Consider the following 22,628-nt stretch of genomic DNA (forward strand, 5'->3'; position numbering starts at 1 on the left):
GCAGCGTTGCTCTGCCCATCAGGGGCCTTGCTCTGTTGCACCCAGGGCCATTCTAGCGCCTGAGGCAGAGGCCATGGAGCCGTATTCAGCGCCCGGGCCAACTTTGCTCCAATGGAGCCTTGGCTGCAGGAGGGGAAGAGAGAGACGGAGAGGGGGAGGGGTGGAGAAGCAGATGGGCGCTTCTCCTGTGTGCCCTGATCGGGAATCGAACTCAGGACTCCTGCACGCCAGGCCGACGCTCTACCACTGAGTTAACCGGCCAGGGCTGTTAAAGATTAAATTTAAGAAAAACGTGCATAAAGAACTGCGTTATGCGCAAGCCCCGCAGCCAAGAACTTTTTTTATTCTTAGGGTGTCTGCTCCCAATACGGCCGCCCTAGCAAAATGTCAGACCGTCCCCTTCCTCCTCCCAAGCCGGTGGTGCTGCAGGGCGGGGAGCGTGAGTCGAGACCCCGCCTCCCCAGTGGGGAGAGCGGCGTTTGCGACCTGGGGGCGCGGCAACATTGCAGCGGCGTGCGGGCTGAGGCTCCGCCCCCGGCGGTGGAGCGTGTGTCGTCACATCCGGCTTCTCTTCCCTCGGATCCCGGCTGCGAGCTGTGAGGGAGAAGCGTGAGTGGCCAACTCCTCGGAACCATGGTGAGCCTGAGCCTGCTGGCGCTGCACCGCCATACCCCGCGAGCGTCTGCCGCCCCGCTGCTTCCTATTGTCGTTCCAGCGCCGCGGGTTCCCTGTGTCTGTCCCCCGGAACCGCCGCACATGGTGCGGGCCGCGGAGTGTGGCCTGCTCCCTGCCCGCCGGTTAAGCTCTCCGGGCGGGCCAGGCGGAGGCGGGGGCCTCCAGGCCGGCGTCCTGTTCTGACTTGGCCTCTCCTCAGTCCCAGGACTGTGAGGCCTGGGGTTCAGTTAAAGCGAGGAAATTTCTAGTGCCCCGGGCGGGTCGGCGAGGCAGGCCCCGCCTCCCTCGGGGCGGAGCCAGGGGCGGCGGGCAGGGAGCGGCCCGGTGGCGGCCGCGCCGCCGCGCGCTCTCCTCCGCCCGAGGTTGTCCGGCGAGCGGCCTACAAACCCTGCCTGCCGTACCCTTAGGTTACGGTCACCGCCAGCCTTGGCATTCTGAACAGTCAGCCTCTTAAGTGTGTAATTTTTATTTCTGGAGCACATGTAGATCCAAGATGCAGGGTCGCCTTCTTATACAGCATTTAGGAGTCCCGCCTTCTTTTTCCTCAAATGAATGACTGCCAGGCTGATGGAGAGCTCCATTTGTTTGAGAAAGCACTCTATTCCGTAAATTAATATTTTCTGTTCTGCCTACTTGTAAGTCTAATGAAAGGCATCTAAGAATACGTATTAAAGAATATTGGCATTAAGATGGGTGCTAGACTTACCCTGGGATCACTTTCTAAATTAAATGTTTTACCACTGTGCTGGACACCTGAAATTAATAAAAACAATATTGAATGTTACCTCTAATTTAAAAATTATAAAATGAAATTTAAAAAGAACATTGGCATTCAAACTGGTCCTTGATTTTCCTTAGGCGTCCCTTTCCCTGGCACCTGTCAACATCTTCAAGGCTGGAGCTGATGAAGAGAGAGCAGAGACAGCTCGGCAGGTAAACCTTGTTTTCATTCTCTTAAAGGTACAGTTGTGCTTTTAATACAGTTTTAAGACTAGAACTGATTTGGATAATCTCTTTGATTTTTTACTGCAGTCTTCCTTTATTGGTGCCATCGCTATTGGAGACTTGGTGAAGAGCACCTTGGGACCCAAGGGCATGGTAGGAAAAATGGAGTTTTTATGTTTTGATACTGTTTTAGAGCCCTTAGTGGAAATGTACATAGTAATTAATGTACTTTATTGGATGCTTAACTCTTAATTACACAGGTAAGACATAGGTATATTTTCCTTACTAAAAATTAAAACAGTACCCGTATGGCTGATGTCCCATTCGATCCCACTTCCGTCCCCACTGACAACCACTGATACCAGTGGAATGTAAATCTTTTGTTATCTTTGTTCACTTATATAAATGTGTTTATTTTCTGTATTTTTTTATATAGTCATAATACTTTATCATAGAATTTTTTTTAATTTTTTTAAATTTATTTTTAGTTTTTTACTGGGACAGAGAGTCAGATAGAGGGATAGATAGGGACAGACAGACAGGAACGGAGAGAAATGAGAAGCATCAATCATCAGTTTTTCGTTGCAACATCGCAGTTGTTCACTGATTGCTTTCTCATATGTGCCTTGACCGTGGGCCTTCAGCAGACCGAGTAACCCCCCTGCTCGAGCCAGTGACCTTGGGTCCAAGCTGGTGAGCTTTTTGCTCAAGCCAGATGAGCCCACGCTCAAGCTGGCAACCCCGGGGTCTTGAACCTGGGTCCTTCTGCATCCCAGTCCGACGCTCTATCCACTGTGCCACTGTCTGGTCAGGCTTATAGATTTATTTATATGTAGCTTCTCTGCAGTTTGCTGGGGGTTTTTTGTTTTTGTTTTTGGGTTTTTTTTTTGTATTTTTCTGAAGTGAAAAGTGTGGAAGCAGAGAGACTCCTGCATGATGCGCCCAACTGGGATCCACCTGACATGCCCACTAGGGGGTGATGCTCTGCCCATCTGGAGCATTGCTCCATTGCAACCAGAGCCATTCTAGCACCTGAGGCAGAGGCCATGGAGCCATCCTCAGCGCCCGGGCCAACTTTGCTCCAATGGAGCCTTGGCTGTGGGAGGGGAAGAGAGAGACAGAGAGGCAGGAGAAGGGGAGAGGTGGAGAAGCAGATGGGTGCTTCTCCTGTGTGCCCTGGCTGGGAATTAAACCTGGCACTTCTACATGTTGGGCCAACACTCTACCATTGAGCCAACCTGCCATGGCTGCAGCTTGCTTTCTTAAAATTCTCCTGTTTTAAGTGTAAAGTAATATTCAGTCTTTTGATCATTTTATAGTTTACATTTATGGTTGTATTGAGTGACAATTTGTTTCTTTTGTTTTGGCTGTCCCAGTACTACAACAACCTTGTTCATATCTCTATCGTTCTAGTGTTTTTTTTAAGAGTAGATACCAAGATTTGCTTGTGGGGTGTATGCATTGAAAACATTTGACTGAATACTGCCTTATAGCCAGCCATTCATGATATTTAGCTATTAGCAGTGTATGCCAATACTGATTTGCCCATGTGTTGTCAAGAGGTACCTAGATTTTAATTTGAGCCAAACATGTTTCTTTCAGGACAAAATTTTGTTAAGCACTGGACGAGATGCCTCTCTTATGGTGACCAATGATGGTGCAACTATTCTAAAAAACATTGGTGTTGACAATCCAGCAGCTAAAGTTTTAGTTGGTAAGTCTGAAGAGGATACTGTTTTGTTAACTTTTTGAAACATGTTTTAAATAGGCTTTGTTGACTAACTGTACTTTTTTTTTTTTTTTTTTTTTTTTTTTAATTTTTCTGAAGCTGGAAACGGGGAGAGACAGTCAGACAGACTCCCGCATGCGCCCTACCGGGATCCACCCGGCACGCCCACCAGGGGCAACGCTCTGCCCACCAGGGGGCAATGCTCTGCCCCTCTGGGGTGTCGCTCTGCCGCGACCAGAGCCACTCTAGCACCTGGGGCAGAGGCCAAGGAGCCATCCCCAGTGCCCGGGCCATCTTTGCTCCAATGGAGCCTTGGCTGCGGGAGGGGAAGAGAGAGACAGAGAGGAAGGAGGGGAGGGGGGGTGGAGAAGCAAATGGGCGCTTCTCCTATGTGCCCCGGCCGGGAATCGATCCCGGGTCCCCCGCATGCCAGGCCGACGCTCTACCACTGAGCCAACCGGCCAGGGCCTACTGTACTTTTGATTAACTGTTGTCCACTTTTTACTTACTGTCATTATAAAAATACAGGCTTCTGGAGAGCCATGGAGTTATTGATGGTAAAACTATTGCATTCAGACTGAAAAGTTCCAAAGAATTCATCAGTTGAGGAAACCTAGATAAGTAAGATTTGATTAGTAGTGAGTATACTGTAGTTGGAGGATTAAGTAAGCTACAGAGAAGTAATTTAAAAGGCAGAATCAGCCTGTCCAGATTGCTTTGTTGGTTAATGCATTGTCCCAATACACAAAGGTTGTGGGTTCAAACTCGGATAGTGGCATATACAGGATCAGCTTGTTGTTTCTGTCTGTCTTTGCCTTTCTTTCTAAAAATCAATTTAAAAAATTAAAAATAAAACAAAAGGGAGAATAAAATATAAGTGAGGTAATAATTTCTTTCATTTTTTTTTTTTAAGATATGTCACGGGTTCAGGATGATGAAGTTGGTGATGGCACTACCTCTGTTACAGTTTTAGCAGCAGAATTACTAAGGGTAAGACTACCTGAGCTATTTCAACTTGATTTTATTTTACTTTATTTATTTGTTTACTTTAAGTGAGAAGCGGGGAGGCAGAGACAGACTCCTGCATGTGCCCTGACCTGTATCTGCCTGGCATGCCCCCTATGGTGTGATGCTCTTCCCATCTGGAGCTGTTGCTTCATTGCTTGGCAACTGAGCTATTTTAGCACCTGAGGCTAGGCCATGGAATGATTCTCAGTACCTGGAGCCAACCTGCTCCAACTGAGCCATGGCTGCGGGAAGAGAAGAAGGAGAATAAAAGAGAGAGAAGGGAGAAGGGGAGGGGTGGAGAAGCAGATGGTCACTTGTCTGTGTGTCCTGACTGGAAATCGAACCTGGGACATCCACATGCTGAGCTGTTGCTCTACTGCTAAGCCAACAGGCCAGGGCCAGCTTGATATTATTAGTTATTTTTGCTACTGTGGTTAAATGTCAGTAATATGTCCATCCCACATTTTTACTATTGACAAGCATTTTTCCACTGTTTATTAATAGGAAGCAGAATTTTTAATTGCAAAAAAGATTCATCCACAGACCATCATTGCGGGTTGGAGAGAAGCTACAAAGGCGGCACGCCAGGCTCTTTTGAATTCTGCAGTTGATCATGGGTTGGTATACCAAAATACTACTGTTTCGACATTCTGTTCAAACTATGCTCAATGCACGAAGTCTAGAGAACAAGGAAGACATACCCAAACATGATCTTGCTGCCTCATCCTGCCCCAGCAAAAAACCCCACATCACCTCCTGAGGTAGCCACTGAAGTTAAAGTGTGGGTTTTCATTTTTTGCCCAGATAATGACAGTAAGTGAAACAAATAGTAGTGTTGTGTATAGGGTTATTGCCCTCTTTAATGTAGTTGAACAACATCCACATTTTTGGGTGTAAGTATGATCTACAATATTTTTAACTGAGATAGGCACTTGATCATATCACTGCAGTATAATTTACCTATTTATAGTTAGAGATCATGTTTTGACAATGTTTAGTTTTATGTTGTGACAAAGTTGTTAGCCAGAAAAAGGTTTAAAGAAGTATTGCTGAGTTCAAAGATAATATGAGTGCTTTAAGGTATTTTACAAGTAATTCTCCAGAAAAAATGTATTAATTTCCACTCCTACCTTTATAATAGTGCCTGTTTCATCACATTCTTGACAACATTTGGTATGCTTTTGTGTGCTTGTCTTTCTTTTTTAGTAGTCTGTCATTTTTGTGGGGAAAATAGTATCCTTTAATTAGCATTTCTTGATTTACTGGTGAGGTTTAATTCTTATCACATAAGCCCTGACTCTTTGGGGTGAAATCATCTATTGACATGAGTATCTGAATAAATTTTGTGAAGTAAAGTAGGGTTGATAAATTGAAGAAACATTTAAGAATTAAGCATTTCATTTTAAGAAAGTCGTATGAGTTTTTTTGTTTGGTTGTTTTTTAGTTCTGATGAAGTTAAATTCCGCCAAGATTTAATGAACATTGCAGGAACAACATTATCCTCAAAACTTCTTACTCATCACAAAGATCACTTTACTAAGTTAGCTGTAGAAGCTGTTTTGAGATTGAAAGGCTCTGGTAATTTGGAGGCAATTCACATCATCAAGAAGCTAGGAGGAAGTCTGGCGGATTCCTATTTAGATGAAGGTATGTATATATGTTGAATATGGGGAAACAAGCTTTGATGAGATGTTGAGAACTGAATCCTGTTTTATCTAGTCAAGACATAATATTTGAAGGCCCTGGCCGGTTGGCTTAGTGGTAGAGCGTTGGCCTGGCGTGCGGGAGTCCCGGGTTCGATTCCTGGCCAGGGCACACAGGAGAGGCGCCCATCTGCTTCTCCACCCCGCCCCCTCTCCTTCCTCTCTGTCTCTCTCTTCCCCTCCCGCAGCCAAGACTCCATTGGAGCAAAGTTTGCTCGGGCGCTGAGGATGGCTCTGTGGCCTCTGCCTCAGGCGCTAGAATGGCTCTGATTGCGGCAGAGTGACGCCCCAGACGGGCAGAGCATCGCCCCCTGGTGGACGTGCTGGGTGGATCCTGGTCGGGCGCATGGGAGTCTGTCTGACTGCCTCCCCGTTTCCAACTTCAGGAAAAAAATACAAAAAAAAAAAAAGACATAATATTTGACAAAGCCAGGAAAGTTGTCTTTAGGACAGGAATTATATTGCAACCATTTTTGCCATTTTTTTTCTTTAATTGTAACATTATATTTAGAACATCATAGAGGTAGAGGAAATGGGCTCAGGAACCACGTTACAGAGGTTAAAGAAGGGCCTTTGGCGCTTAGGAGAAAGAGTCAAAGATACTGTGTTTTGAGGGGAGGAAGTAAGGGAGAGGAAAAACATGGACCTGGGGTGGGGAGCACCCATTTTTATCATCTATTTGTTAAATTGACAATGTCCTTCATCTCACACCATCCCAGCATTTCTCTGATGGTATCTAGATTTTGCTTTATACTTTGAGGATATTTTCACTAATAGAAGTTATAGTTTCTTTTATTAGAAATCTGCTATTTTCAAATGGTGCTTTTTCAGGATTGCATATGTTTTCCAGGAAGAATCTGTGTTAAATCATTTGGTTCTGGGGTCAGGAACCTATGGCTCGTGAGCCAGATGTGGCTCTTTTGATGGCTGCATCTGGCTCGCAGACAGATCTTTAATAAAAATAACAATGTTAAAAATATAAAACATTCTCATATATTACAATCCATTCATTTCCTACCACTCATGTTCATGGTTGTGGGTGGCTGGAGCCAATCACAGCTGTCCTCCGGGACAACACCAAATTTTTATTGGATAATGCCTAACGTACACAGGTTGTTGTATGGCTCTCATGGAATTACATTTTAAAATATGTGGCGTTCATGGCTCTCAACCAGAAAGGTTCCCGACCCCTGATTTAGTTGGTAGATGTTGAGATATAGTTCTTGGTGTTCTTAAAGAGTGATAAGTGAGTCTTGGCAATAGCTATTTCCCTAGTACTAGTATATGTTTATAAAGTAGGAATTTTCCAAATACCTTTACATTGTATTTATGTAACAAAATGGCCTATAGAAGATGGTGTAGGCATTCTCTTCTGTAAGGAATAAAAGAAAGGAGTAAGTTATACTTAAAATTTCTGCTTTACCAATTATTTAGATTCCCGGTGTTGCTGCGTGTTATTTGTGTCTTCCAAGGGAGTAACAATTCTGAAAATATTCTTGGTTGACTTTATCTGCAAGAGCTCTGTAGCATTTCTCATGTTCCTAGTGGTAGGGAAAGATAAAACAAGGATAGCTACCATTCTTTGAATGTCTGCTCTGTGCCAGCATTCTAACAGTAATTTTACTTAAAATAGAGCAGAAAACCCAAGATCATAATGGTTTAGTAAAATAAGTTATATGTACATCTAAAGGAAGCCTGGGGGGAGACACAGTACTGTGTTCAGGTGATAGGTGTAAATCTGCAGGGCCCTAGGCAGGTAATTAATATCTATGCCACTGATTATATTCTCATTTTACAGATGAGGAAGGTTTAAGTTGTCCAAGGTTTTGTATGCAGCCTATATGCAGCAGGGACATGATTGGGGCCAAGTTTGTCTGACTCCATTATCCATGACTTTGTCATTTTTATCACCAGCCTCAGTTCTTTAAAAATTTCAGTAATCTCTAGCAATATCCTGTGTATCTGAAGCTTCACAGCTTGTTTTGTCTTGCATTGGTTTAAGCTAATGATAGTGGACTTAATATCTTTACATTGCAACCTATATCCTTCTGTATGTACATAGTATACTTTATATCTGAAATAAGCATTTCAGAATACCATACTTTTAATATTTGTGCTCTGCTCTTAAATTTTTGTTTCATACGTTTTTATTTTATTTTTTTGTTTCACATATTGTTTTTTAAATGACATGCTAAATTGATTTTTGTGATATTGTTCAAATGGAATGCTTTATAGGGTCTAGGAGCTTAGGCTTAGTTTAAGCACTAAAGTCTTATTTTTTCTTTTCACTGAATTTTTGGGTCACACTGGTTAACAAAATTATACAGGCTTCAGGTGCATAGTTCTACAACACATCATCTGTACACTATTGTGTGACACTGTATTGTTTGTTCACCACCCTAAGTCAAGTCTAAGCATTAAAGTTTTAAATTAGACCTAAATGTGTTCTTTGAAAGTAATTTGATAAAGTGAACAACTTTGTAAGAATTATTAATTCAGCCTTTATTTAATACAATTCTTTCCTTACATTTTAGGGTTCCTATTGGATAAAAAAATTGGAGTAAATCAACCAAAGCGAATTGAAAATGCTAAGATTCTTATTGCAAATACCGGTATGGATACAGACAAAATAAAGGTATGTTTACATTTCTTGAAACTGATGGTTAGCTGCTATATAAACTTGGGCTGGGAATCAGTTGCACCACAAAGCTTAGACCAGGGGTCCCCAAACTACGGCCTGCGGGCCACATGCGGCCCCCTGAGGCCATTTATCCGGCCCCCGCCGCACTTCTGGAAGGGCACCTCTTTCATTGGTGGTCAGTGAGAGGAGCATAGTTCCCATTGAAATATTGGTCAGTTTGTTGATTTAAATTTACTTGTTCTTTATTTTAAATATTGTATTTGTTCCCGTTTTGTTTTTTTACTTTAAAATAAGCTATATGCAGTGTGCATAGGAATTTGTTCATAGTTTTTTTTATAGTCCGGCCCTCCAACGGTCTGAGGGACAGTGAACTGGCCCCCTGTGTAAAAAGTTTGGGGACCCCTGGCTTAGACTATATATGGATGTGTACACACACATTTTTTGGTGTCTTTACAGAACAATATTTACACATGCTATCGGACTCTGGAGAGTAGTGAAAGTGATGTTTTGCTGCTTTCCTCTGTCTTAGATATTTGGTTCCCGTGTAAGAGTCGATTCTACAGCAAAGGTTGCTGAAATAGAACATGCAGAAAAGGAAAAAATGAAGGAGAAGGTTGAACGAATTCTTAAACATGGGATAAATTGCTTTATTAACAGGTCTGTATGTTCTTGTGGTAACAATATTTGTAACAGTCTAAGAAAGGATTTTTTTCCTGAAAAGGTTTATGGAAATACCTTATTGAGTTAGTGATTTATTTAGGAACTACTGTTTATTCCAGATAAAATTGTGCAGCAAGGCATTTGTATTACAATGATTTTAGTGATATTTTGTAATTATACTTTACCAAACCATTTTACGTTAACAGTAACAGTCTTTTGATTTGGTATTATGTTATTAGATTTGGCTATAGTTACATATATTTGGAGGAGAGAGTTAATTTTGTATTAAATGATGGAATTTGAAATAGCTAAAAACTAATAGCATAGAAATAAAACAAGAATGAAGAGATGACAATATTAAGACTTAAGGCTTTTAATTTGTATGAAAAAGTGTGTTTAAACCTTTCTCATGTATTGTTAAGTGTCAGTATTTAAGACTTTTATGGATTGTCTGGGGAAAAGACGAAGAGGAACAGCACATTTCAGTGAAATGGCTGCCGTTAACTCTTGAGAGATAATGTTTGGTGAGAAATAATTGTTTAAGTCAAATGTTTGTGGGCTCTTTAAAGTTAAGTTTCTAATCTTCTCTTTAATCTATGAATCTGATAAGACACATTTTACCTAGCAGTACATTATTCTGATTATAATTTCTTTTTTTAAATTTACAAACTTGAAAACAGATGTTCTGTTTACTCCTATTGTGAAAGTAACATGCTTATTTGGGAAAATAGAAAAATATTAAGGAGAAACAGAATCTAGGGCAGGGGTCCCCAAACTACGACCCGCGGGCCGCATGCGGCCCCCTGAGGCCATTTATCCAGCCCCCGCTGCACTTCTGGAAGGGGCACCTCTTTCATTGATGGTCAGTGAGAGGAGCATAGTTCCCATTGAAATACTGGTCAGTTTGTTGATTTAAATTTACTTGTTCTTTATTTTAAATATTGTATTCCCGTTTTGTTTTTTTACTTTAAAATAAGATATGTGCAGTGTGCATAGGGATTTGTTCATAGTTTTTTTTATAGTACGGCCCTCCAACAGTCTGAGGGACAGTGAACTGGCCCCCTGTGTAAAAAGTTTGGAGACCCCTGATCGAGGGTCTTACCTTAGGAATTCTTTCCTTTGACTTGTGTGTGTGTTGTTCTAGTTTCACTTTTTCTCTTAGTTGTGATCATATGCTATAAACTTGTAATTCACTTTTTAAATTTAGCAGTGTATAGTATTTTTGCTTAAAATTACAAACTTTTTATGATTTAAAAATTGTAATTTGTACACATACTCCTAGTGAGCATTGAGGTCACTGGCAAATTTTGTTATTCTGTATAACAGAATTCTTGCTGTAGATTTCATGAGTGGAATTAAAGCATATGAAAATTGATATGGTTTGAATGTGTTACTGTTTAATTGTTTTCCAGTTTATACTACCAATAGCATTATAAAAAAAGTGAAAGCTCCCTGGCTGGTTGGCTCAGTGGTAGAGCATCGGCCCGGCATATGGATGTCCGTCCCAGGTTCGATTTCCAGTCGGGGTACACAGGAGGGAGCGCCCATCTCCCTCCTCCTCCTCCTCCTCCTCTCTTCCTCCTCCTCCTCCTCCTCCTCCTCCTCCTCCTCCTCCTCCTCCTCTTCCTCTTCTTCCTCCTCCTCTTCCTCCTCCTCTTCTTCTTCTTTTTCTTCTTCTTCTTCTTCTTCTTCTTCTCTCTATCTATCTCTCTCTCTCTCTCCCCCCCCCCCCCACAGCCATTGCTCGATTGGGACAAGTTGGCCCTGGGCGCTGAGGATGGCTCCATGGCCTCTGTCTCAGGTGCTAAACAATGGTTCCAGTTGCAAAGGAGCAAGGGCCCCAGATGGTCAGAGCATCACCCCCTAGTGGGTTTACTGGGTGGATCCCAGTTGGGGCTCATGCGGGAGTCTGTCTCTGCCGTCCCTTCTCACTAAATTAGGAAAAAGAAAAAAAAATTTAGTATTAGCATAGATGCACTAGTGTTACAATTTATAAGTTATTGTATGAGTAAGAAATTGTATCTTGTTCTGATTTGCATTTCTTTGATTATTGTTGAGATAAACTTCCCTTTTTTTTAGTCTATTTATGTTGTGAAGTAACAATGTATTTATGTATTTTATTTATAGGCAGTTAATTTATAATTATCCTGAACAGCTCTTTGGTGCTGCTGGTGTTATGGCTATTGAACATGCAGATTTTGCAGGTGTGGAACGTCTGGCTCTTGTCACAGGTATGGAGGACAAGCATTAATTTTTATTTTAAGATTTTACTGAATTTTAGAGAGAGGAGGGCGGGGGGAGAGGAGTTGGAAGCATCAATTTGTTGCTTCTTGTGTGTGCCTTTACTGGGCAAGCCTGGGATTTTCAAACCAGGGACCTTTGTTCATGTTGATGCTTCATCCATTGCGCCACCACAGGTCAGGTGAAAAAGTCATGAATTTCTAACAAATGTAATAATCACTCTTGCATTTCCTGAGTTTTAGTACAGTTGCCTCCTGAACTACATGGGGCCGGTTGGGGTGGCAAGTCCCAATTCTGGGCAGTTGAATATCCACACATAACTTTTGACTCTATAATAACTTAGAGTTGGCCCTTCATACCCAACTGCAGTGGAAAAAGTTGACCCTGAATAACAGGTTTGAACTGCACAGGTTCTTTTAAGCCCACTTATAAGTGGACCCATGCAGTTCAAACCATGTTGAAGTGTCAACTGGATATGTAACTCATTGCTGAGTGTACAGAGACATCCCTTTAAGGAATTTAGACTTTAAACAGTTATTCTGAAATCTGATTAATGCTTTTTGCATATCTTGTTCATTATTTTTATACATTATATGCCAGGTTTACTTACTGTTGGCGTAGATTCCTTTTTGTTGTGTTTTAAAGGTACACACTACATTATTTCTCACAAATCCACTAGTTTGTGTTATTCATGAAGTGTATAGAGCTTAAAAGAATCTTATGTCTTACCTAGTTTATTATGTATTGTAGTACAGTTATGATAATAATCTTCACTGAACAGTTAACTATATCCTAGAGAGTGGGTCAAGTACTTAAACATTGCTTTTGTTCATTTTTAAAAATTTCTGAAAGTAATAAATGTTGAAATAAATGAAACAGTCCAGCAATGTATGATGAAAAGTTAGTATACTCCAACACCCTTCAGAGGAGGTATGAGTGATGTAATCAATCCCAGTTGTGTGGAATAAAAATTATGTTTACAGAAAAGGTATCTAAATCAAAATGATGTAGAGTGCAACTTGTCCTTTGTATTGTGGTGGGGTTTTTTTGAGGGGGGGTTAAAGACTTGATTGATTTTAGAGAGGAGGGTAGGTGAAGCAAGAAGTGTCAACTCATAGTTGCTTCACTTGTTCACCTTTTTTTAGTGACATAAAGATAGGGACAGACAGACAGGAAGGGAGAGAGATGAGAAGCATCAATACTTCATTGCAGCTTCTTAGTTGTTCATTGATTGCTTTCTCATATGTGCCTTGATGGGGGCTGGGGGGACTACAGCAGAGTGGGTGACCCCTTGCTCAAGGCAGCGACCTTGGGGTTCTGTACCTGGGTCCTCTGCATCCCAGTCTGACGCTCTATTCACTGCGCCACCACCTGGTCAGGCTAGTGGTTCATTGATTGCTTGCTGTATGTGCCTTGACCAGGCAAGCCCAAGGTTTAGGACCAGCATCCTCAGCATTTCAGGTTGCTGTTCTATCCACTGTGCAACCACAGGCCAGGCTGTAGTAGTGGTTTTTAAAGTAACCTCTAAGTAGCCTTGGAGAAACTTAAGTATTAAAGACCTTTATTCTCTTAATTTTCAGGTTCTTGAAAATGAATGTGAATAGGTTGGAAAGTTGGTTTGGAATCTGGCAATGAGAATTAAGGAGAGTGGGATTTGAGATGTAAATCCACTGAGAATGTTGAATTCTGTTTGGAGAGTTTTAAAATGGGAATCTCTACCTTTTGTTTAATTAAAGAACCCGGAAAGGAAATTGCTGGTCCTTTCAGTTTATGGCATGGAAGATGGAAAATAGGAATAGAAATAAGACATGGAATAAAATGAACTTACTTCTGACACCTCAGTTAAGTTTGCTCTAGGAAAGTCCCAATATACATTTCCCCCTTTTCTAGGCATTACTGGGGTTTTCTGATATTTTAGTTACTGTGATAATTAGCAATATCAAGTGCTCACTGTTTAAGCTGTTCCTAGAGTGTGTACATCTGTTGACATAATAGGACTGGTCAGATATTTTCATTTTTGTTTTGGGAAATTGTGTTGTAAGAATGCTGGTCTTCTGGATTAGATTCAGAAGAGAATCTATTTAAACTCAGACTTACAAGTAAATTTTAAAGTTTCAACTTAACCTTTGGGGGTTAGTAGTACACAATGTATACATAAGGATGTGAAGCTATAGACTGCTTGAATTTGAATCCCAGCTTTACTGTATTTGTTCAATCTGTGTAACTTTGGATGGGAAACTAAACTCTTTGCTTCAGTTTTACTGTTTCTTCTTTGACTGACTGGTTCTAGAGAGAGAGGAACTGATTTGTTTTTCCACTTACGCATTTATTGGTTGGTTCTTGTATGTATGCTCTGACTAGGGGGATCGAACTTGCAGCCTTGGTGTATTGGGATGACGCTTGAACCAATTGAGCTATTCAGCCAAAGCCATCATTTTTAAGTGGGATAATAATGGGACCTGTCTCATTAGGATTGCTGTAAAGACTAATCATCCAATTCATATGAGGTGCTTCAAAGAGTGTTTGGCATATAATAAGCAATCAACCTAAAAAAATGTTATCTGTTCATTACTGCTTATTAAAAAACAAATTTTAAACCAGTTGTGCATTTAATTTTTGTTTGTAGGTGGTGAAATTGCCTCTACCTTTGACCACCCAGAACTAGTGAAGCTTGGAAGTTGTAAGCTTATTGAGGAAGTCATGATTGGGGAAGACAAGCTCATTCACTTTTCTGGGGTAGCCCTTGGTGAGTGATGGTGTGAGTCCTGGTTATTTGGGCTCCTAACTCTTTGCTAGGCACTGTTGAATTGAAACAAACAGTTACATAGTTACTAGAAAATGGTAGGTTTTAGTTATTGTGAAGTACAATATATGTTGATTTTGATATCTTTTGACGTCAACCTTATATTAATCATACCTTTGCAACCAGTGTATTTTCAACATAATTGATTTTTTGATAACTTAGAACTATTATGAACATGGATCGTTAGAAAAATTTGTGCACCAGTGGAAGACATGTCACCTTTCAAAACAAAGTTATAAAACTAACATCTACATAAATAATAGAAGGCAGATTTTATGTTTTATAATTAAGTGTTCATTGTGACATACGAATGTTATTTTTTAACATTAGGTGAGGCTTGTACTATTGTTCTTCGTGGAGCCACGCAACAAATTTTAGATGAAGCGGAAAGATCTTTGCATGATGCTCTTTGTGTTCTTGCCCAAACTGTGAAGGATTCTAGAACAGTTTATGGAGGAGGTAAAACATTTTATTTCTGAAAAGTATAGTATAAATTATAAGTGGTTTTAATAAAAAGTATATATTGCCTTTGCACTTAATTTTAAAATGGTTGACATTTAAGGGAAGTCAGTGGTTTAGAGTCTTGGAGATAACTAAGCATAATGCTATTTTACTGGATTTTTCATCCATAGGCTGTTCTGAGATGTTGATGGCTCATGCTGTGACACAGCTGGCCAGTAGAACACCAGGTAAAGAAGCTGTTGCAATGGAGTCTTACGCTAAAGCGCTGAGAATGGTAAGTTTAAAATAAGAAATCTGAAGTTATATTTTCTTGGCATTGATGGTTTTTAAGTAAGTATATTTTTCTAGCCCTGGCCAGTTGGCTCAGTGGTAGAGTGTCGGCCTGGCGTGCAGAAGTCCCAGGTTCGATTCCCGGCCAGGGCACACAGGAGAAGCACCCATCTGCTTCTCTACCCCTCCCCCTCTCCTTCCTCTCTGTCTCTCTCTTCCCCTCCCGCAGCCGAGGCTCCACTGGAGCAAAGATGGCCTGGGCGCTGGGGATGGCTCCTCGGCCTCTGCCCCAGGCGCTAGAGTGGCTTTGGTCGCAACAGAGCGACCCCCTCCCCAGGGGCAGAGCATCGCCCCCTGGTGGGCGTGCCAGGTGGATCCTGGTCGGGCGCATGCGGGAGTCTGACTGTCTCTCCCCGTTTCCGGCTTCAGAAAAATACAGGGGGGAAAAAAAGTATATTTTTCTAACGTGGATAGAATATGTTTGTTTTGGATTTGAAAAGAACTGTTTGGTTCACACTGCTTTTAAATTTGATTCTGGAGTTTATTTTCTTTACGAGCAGTAATTAAAAGGAAGAGTAGAGTTTTATTTTTCCAAATACATAATTTTGAAAAGCTATTTTAGTTACACATAAATGAGCTATATTAGAATAGACCTTAACCCTTTGTTTTCTTCACCTCATAGTTGCCAACGATTATAGCTGACAACGCAGGCTATGACAGTGCAGACCTGGTGGCGCAGCTCCGAGCAGCCCACAGCGAAGGCAACACGACCGCCGGGCTAGGTAAGGAATCAGTGGAGATCTTGTAGTTAGAGTGACTCTTTATCCCTTTTTTTTTTTTTCTGAAGATGAATTCTCATGATAACCAAATTAAAGACTCCTGTGGCCCTTTTGTAAGCGTTACATATTCTAGGAAAATGTTTTACTTCATATTCTCAACACTGCAAAACTTTGTTATTCCATAAAGGGTATATAAATCTAGTTAGAAGAGTTGTAACTAGTTTGTTGTATTTTAACTGTAGAATTTAAGTACATAAACAGTACTTACATTCTGAAATAAATGTAAACTTTCTTGTATCTCAAAATCAGCATTGACTCCTAATCTCACAGTAAACTTTTTCTGAGACATTTTTAAGTGCAGGTCTCTGATATATAAATAAAAGTGGCCAAAAGGGCAGATTTAATTCAGATTGAAAAATATCCCAACAAACTATTCTTACAGGAACAGTCTTAGAGAGTAATCTTGCCACTGGACAAGAGAGCTGAAGAATAATGGTCTGTATGATGATAAAATAGAATTCTTACAAGAAGAGAAATAGATGACTTAATAAATTCTCTGCACGTTCTTAAGAATTCATGGTAATTAGTGATGAGTAAATTTTTCTGTAATAATTTTAATATATATGTACATTAAGATAAGTGATCTAGTATTTTATATAAATTTTTTAATTTGACATAGTTGCTCACCATTAATACAAATAATCTGTATTTGGTATATTTAGGGTTTTGATTTTTTTTTTTTAAGGCTTTTTTTGAGTAATGGAGTTGAGTAGGTGTAATTTTATTTTCGTCACAGGATTAGTTTTATAAGTTATTAGTGATGTTTTGATACTTGCTAAAACTGTAGTTGTTTATTTAGTAAATGCTTTTTCTCTTCAGATATGAAGGAAGGTACGATTGGCGATATGGCAATACTGGGTATAACAGAAAGTTTCCAAGTGAAGCGGCAAGTTCTTCTGAGTGCAGCTGAAGCAGCAGAGGTGATTCTACGTGTTGACAACATTATCAAAGCAGCACCCAGGTATTATTGTACTTTATAAAACATTGCTTAGAAGAAATTATTAACATGGAAACAGAAAATAGCTGCGTATATTTAATAGTGGTAGTTGATGGAAGTGGAGCCATTTTTTGCTTAGATAAAAGTATTATGCAAGTTATTTTTCCCCTTTTTTTAGAAATTAATGGGATGGCATCCATCAGCAAAAGTACATAGGTTTCAGGTATACATCTCTATAGCCTGTGACTATTGATTGCATTATTTACCCATCACCCAAAGTCAAATCATTGTCCATTACCATATATTTGATAGAGTAGCTCTCAGGATTGAAAAGGCACAGAAAGAGCTAGGCTTGGAAAGATCAAGAACCTGAGAGCTTGTGGGAAGGGGTGTGTAGTAGTAAGAACTGATATCTTTTTACCATGATGGGTTAGCCCCAGTCATTTTCTGTCCTGGGTACACTTTTCCATATTGACATTCTTAAGCACATAATGAGCAGAGTTCCTTACATGTTCTGACAATACCAGCAGTTTTTCTAAGGTGTAAAATTCTTTTTAAAACTCATATGAAAGCTGTCAAGTGGCCAGAAAATCTTAACTTAAAAATTCAGTTAATAATTTTAATTGTTCCTACTAGTAGGTAGCAAAACTGTTTATTTTACCTGTTAGTGGTGGTGTAGGGAGAGGGCAGAGTATGGTGGCTTGGACCAGGGATGGAAGTATAAAGGTGATGAGAAGTAGTTGATAAGAGAGTAAGTATTTTGAAGGTAGAGCCAGCAGGATTTGATTATGGGTTGGATACAGGGTGTGAGAGGAAAGAGAATTATGAATAATTCAAGGTTTTTTTAGGGGGAAATAATGAGTTTCTCTTATCTGAGATGGGGAAGGTTTTTGTAGGGAAGAAGGGGATTTCAATTTGGGATTTCAAGATGCCTTTTAACGATTGAGTTGGGTAGTTGAGTCTGTAGTTTGGCAGAGAAGTTGGAGCTGTAGTTATAAATTTAGGAGTTGTCAGCCTCTCTGTGGTATTTATAGCCATTAGACTAGTCCAGTCCCCAAGAGAGTGAATGTAGCAGCTAAAGAAGGAGAACGGTTTCAAGGACTGAGCACTGGAGAATTCCACTTGCAAGTTTGGGAGGATTTAAAGCAACCAGCGAAGGACACTGGAATGTAAAGTTGGGTAATTACTTGAACTAGGTGATGGCTACATGAGGATTCATGATGAAATCTCTGCTTTTATATACATTTAAAGTTTTCTATAATAAACTAAAGGTTGGGGTGCTGTTGGGGGTTGCTACTGAGGTGGGAGGAAAACTAAGGAAATATGTGTTCAGGAGCCAAATGAAGGAAGGATTTAGGGAAGAGGAAAGATCAACTACCAAGATGATGCAAAAAAGTCAAGTAAGATAAAATTGACCTTAAAATTTAGCTTTAATAACAGGCCATTGGTAATCTTGACAAGCAGTTTTAGTATAGTGGAGGGGGGTGGGAAAGAGGAATTGGAGGATATGTATGTAGACTGCTTTTTGGAGGAGTCTTGTGAATGGAAGCAGAAAAGAGGGATAGTAGCTAGAAGAGTATGGATCTTTACTTTGAAACTTCAGTTTGTTTAAGTGGAGCAATTTCCTAGAGTGAGGAAATGACTGATGCAGACGAGGGGAAGCTGTTCACTGAGTATCTGCAAGAAGGGACAGGAGCCAGAGTTGGTTTTAGATAGGAGCATAGGAAGTTCATCTGTAGTAACAGGAGGGAAGTAGGAATGTTACCAGGAAATTGTGCCTTAAATGCACTTGGTTACAAAGGATGTTTTTGGGCAGGACCCTGCAGTACTCTTCTTCATGGGTTTCTATGAGTGGCTGCTATCCTAATACTATTAAAGGAAGAAGAGTAGAAAATAGTGATTTGGATATAGAGAGAACAGATAAAATGGTAATTAAGTCTTTTGCAATGTAGTGGAAAGAGGACTGGGCTAAAAAATCTAGAGATTCTCTGCTTCTGGTGTTGGGAGAATAGGATAATGAGGAGCACTTCCCTTACAAGCTTTCCATATTTTGAAATGGAAAATTGGTGAGGGAACGAGAAGTTGACAGTCTTTTTGGAAATAGTGCCACCAAAGATGGCTAAATGAAGTTATGTATTCTTTTGTCTTTTAAGCAGAATGATAGCAAGAGGAAACAGTTCAGTTTAACTTTCTGACTTGGGGTCAAGGTTACATAATCACATTCACTCAGAAATATTCACAATATTTCAGTTCCCTCAAACACCTTTGAAGTGCACACTGTAATACCTTACTTGATCTGGTAACACTTATTTTAGAGGTTTTAAGTATCTATTAAATGTATTAGAAATTCTGATATACTAGGCTGTGGATTTCTTTTCATACTAATTAATGGTATCCAGAGGACACCTCTTCCAGATCAGTGCCCTTTGACAGTTACTTGATTACTTTTTCTGTATTGGCACCTTTTAGCATCCTAGTCATACTCCCATAAGCTACTGAGGTTGGTATGGTTTATTTCTTTATATGATCCAGTGTACTGTACTCCTTGGGTCTATTTTTATGCTTTCCTGCTTCTCTTAACTGTTGTGCTTGCCTCTAGAAGCAGTGTTTCTTAGGCCCTAGCCTCTTTAACAGGCATCAAGTAAAAAATGGCACTAGTATCCCTACCATGCCACATTCCTGAGCCATTGACTGTATGATTACCAGGGGATAAAAGTTTTAACACCTAAGATGCAAGGGACTGTTGGCAAAATACTTGACCCCATCACCACCTTACCTGTTTGGCATTGGCCTCCTTCATTTAGAAGAGTGATCCAGAGATTTTCAACTGGAGGCCCCAAAGCCTTGTTGTCATTTTACAACTTTTGGTTGGGAGTAACCGTCTTTGACTGAGTTAGTAAAACGCCCTAACACAAAATTTCCTAACAACTTACTAGTTGGAAACATGAATTTTAACCATTTTCTGGGAAATAACATACTTGTTAAATAGCTTGGACAAGAAGTCAAGAACTGCTAAATTACTGCAGATCCTCAAATTTACAGATTAATAAAATGATATTAAGGGTTATTCTGAGGTAGAAACCTATTAAAGAGTTGGGTTATATGGTCTTAATAAAATTAGGTAGGATTCTAGCTGTGTTTGTATTTAATGTAAACTTTTGATTATAAACATGCTTTTCATTTTTACCATTGATTTTTTCTTAAGTTTGTGTTGTGTAATTCTTGCAGGAAACGTGTCCCTGATCACCATCCCTGTTAAGCATTCCTTATGCTGTTATGCTCTGGACCAGTTCATTGCAGTTGTTTGAAAGACTTCGACTTCTTAAAGAAGATTGTAGAATCGAAGTTGATTTGTGGTTCTTCTATCCTTAAGTTTGGACATTAGCTGACCTTTTACTTTAATGGGGCTAATTTATTTGCTGTTTATTTTCCATAAGATTCAGTGATTTAAAAGACCACTTCTCATACTGCATCAGAATAAAATTTTGAACAATACCTTTCTTAGTGACTTGTTACTTGTAACATAATGGGTATGAATGATTGTACTTTAGTATAGAGTTGTTTCAGCTTAACTACTTATCCTTAAAAATTTATGATTTTTTTTTTTTTTTTTTTTTTTTTTTTTTTAGCAAGAGAGCAAGAGGGACAGACAGGGACAGATAGACAGGAAGGGAGAGAGATGAGAAGCATCAGCTCTTCATTGTGGCACCTTAGTTGTTCATTGATTGCTTTCTCATACATGCCTTGACTGGGGGGCTGCAGCTGAGCCTGTGATCCCATGCTCAAGCTGGTGACTCTGCGCTCAAGCTGAGTGAGCCTGCACTCAAGCCGGCAACCTTGGGCTTTCAAACCTGGGTCCTCAGCATCCCAGGCCAACGCTCTATCCATTGTGCCACCGCCTGGTCAGGTTGAAATAATTATGTTGATTAATATAAATCCAAGTCAAGTGTGATAAACATACACTAATCTTATGGTCTTAATTATATGTAACTTAACCTATTAGTGAACATACAGTCTAGTATTCATTTAATTTTGTATAGTTTTAGTACTTACGTAGGAAAAAGTTAAGATTGTTTCTGTTACTTTTAAGTTTGAAAGTCATAGTTTTAATGTTGCAAGTTGCTTTTTACCTCTGATGCTTTATAAGTTAATGTTCTTTTAAAGAAAATGGGTATTGTTAGACTTAAGCATTGTTTTTGTTAGGGTTTTTGTTTTTGGCAAATGGAATGTAGAGAAAGAATGAGAATGGGTGTAAGTATGTATTGAGTTTAATGATTAATTTAGATTTAGAGGTTATTTATATCAGTGTATAGCAGAATGTGCAAGTAATAAAATGAGAAGCACAGCAATAGGTTACAAGTTTTTACTCGCTGTCTGTGTTAGCAATATGGAAGGAATTTTATTCCCAGAGAGGAGCAAAAGGATTTTCAAAGAAACATGGATAAGCCAACATTTTTTTTGTTTTGTTTTTATCAGAAAGTTTGTTTCAACATTTTAATACACTTTGTAGAAGCTATTAAAAAGGAAAAAAATTGGTGTTCTTTGTTGTGATACTAGTTTTTGTCTTCCAACATTCACATGGAGAAAAGTGTTGAGGTCATTAAAGAGAGACATACTGATTTTTTTTTTTTTTTTTTTTTTACTTTTAGGAACATTAATATTGTTTGCTGTGTAATTAAAAAAAAATTTCCCCCATTGATTTGATGGGGGAGAAGGAAGAGAAAGAAGAATCAACTCCTTCCACTTAGTTCCATTTAGTTGTGCATTCATTAGTTGCTTCTTGTATATATCCTAACCTATGAGGATCAAACCCACGACCCTGGCACACTAGGACAGTGCTCTATTTACTGAGCTACTCGGCCAGGGCGCTGTGTAATTTTTAAAAAATAGCAGTACTTTCTCACACATGATAACATTAATTTATATCCCACAACTCATGTGGAGCAGGTGAGCATATCCTGACCCAAGAAAACCTGCAGATGTTTCAGTGGGAGAGGTAAGTTTAAACCTCTCCTGGGGGGCCAGATGACCTGCAGTAGAATTTTAATCTAAAAGTTTACTTGGGCACATTTTCTCCAAAGGTCTTAAACCGGTTACACCAATTAAAATTTATCTAAAGATAGAAAACTTGGAAGCTTGATTGTTACATCCAGCAATACAACCATGCTCCTTTCTCTCTTTGAAGTCATATCCTTTGAAGCCCTTACAGATTTTATTGTGTCATGGCCAAAGAGTATTCCAAGTTAACAAGTTTTAAAATCTTTAGATTCAGAGGTGAAATTCTAACCTAGGCCCCTCTAATTCCTATGAATTTTATCTGTTTTTAAAGGTCACAATTTATTGATTTTACGGAGAGAGAAAGTGGGTAGGGAGTGAGAAGTATCAACTCATAGTTGCTGCACCTCAGTTGTTCGTTGCTTGTCTGTCATATGTGCCTTGACTGGGCAGTCCAGGTCGATGCCCTGTCCACAGTGCCACCGCAGGCCAGGCTGGCTTTCTATTGATTTTAGTGAGAGGACCCTGACTGATAAAAAGTCAACAGAATGCTCTCCATATAGAATTATTTTCTAAAAGTCAGCCTTGTCTTGTAAATGCTCCAGTGTGTTAGAATATCCATAGAACAGAAGTGTAGAGAGGACTTAACCTTTTTAAAAATTAGAATCACTATAGAACATTTCAGATTCTCAATAAAAAGAAAGCAAACCTGATTTCAGA

The 22,628-nt window shown here is 39.8% G+C and overlaps 1 protein-coding gene across 1 annotated transcript; it reads left to right on the forward strand.

Annotated features, from left to right (window-relative positions):
* The first annotated feature begins 522 nt into the window (after positions 1 to 522).
* CCT2 (chaperonin containing TCP1 subunit 2) lies at positions 523 to 21,448 on the forward strand. Its single transcript, XM_066368539.1, has 16 exons — positions 523 to 636; positions 1,534 to 1,608; positions 1,708 to 1,773; positions 3,223 to 3,334; positions 4,263 to 4,339; positions 4,862 to 4,974; positions 5,802 to 6,004; positions 8,595 to 8,695; positions 9,231 to 9,358; positions 11,489 to 11,592; positions 14,229 to 14,348; positions 14,736 to 14,864; positions 15,038 to 15,141; positions 15,820 to 15,919; positions 16,796 to 16,937; positions 20,142 to 21,448. Exons 1-16 carry the CDS (start codon positions 634 to 636, stop codon positions 20,170 to 20,172), a joined length of 1,608 nt encoding a protein of 535 aa, XP_066224636.1. The 5' UTR covers positions 523 to 633; the 3' UTR covers positions 20,173 to 21,448.
* Positions 21,449 to 22,628: the final 1,180 nt, after the last annotated feature.

This window comes from Saccopteryx leptura, chromosome 2 (genome assembly GCF_036850995.1).
Source record: "Saccopteryx leptura isolate mSacLep1 chromosome 2, mSacLep1_pri_phased_curated, whole genome shotgun sequence".
Lineage (NCBI taxonomy): Eukaryota > Metazoa > Chordata > Mammalia > Chiroptera > Emballonuridae > Saccopteryx > Saccopteryx leptura.

Excerpts from the sequence above, each read along its gene's own strand:
- CCT2 (XM_066368539.1), top strand. Across the intron at positions 3,335-4,262 it reads AGCAGCTAAAGTTTTAGTTG|ATATGTCACGGGTTCAGGAT; the intron begins GTAAGTCTGAAG and ends TTTTTTTTTAAG. Across the intron at positions 15,920-16,795 it reads CAACACGACCGCCGGGCTAG|ATATGAAGGAAGGTACGATT; the intron begins GTAAGGAATCAG and ends TTTTCTCTTCAG.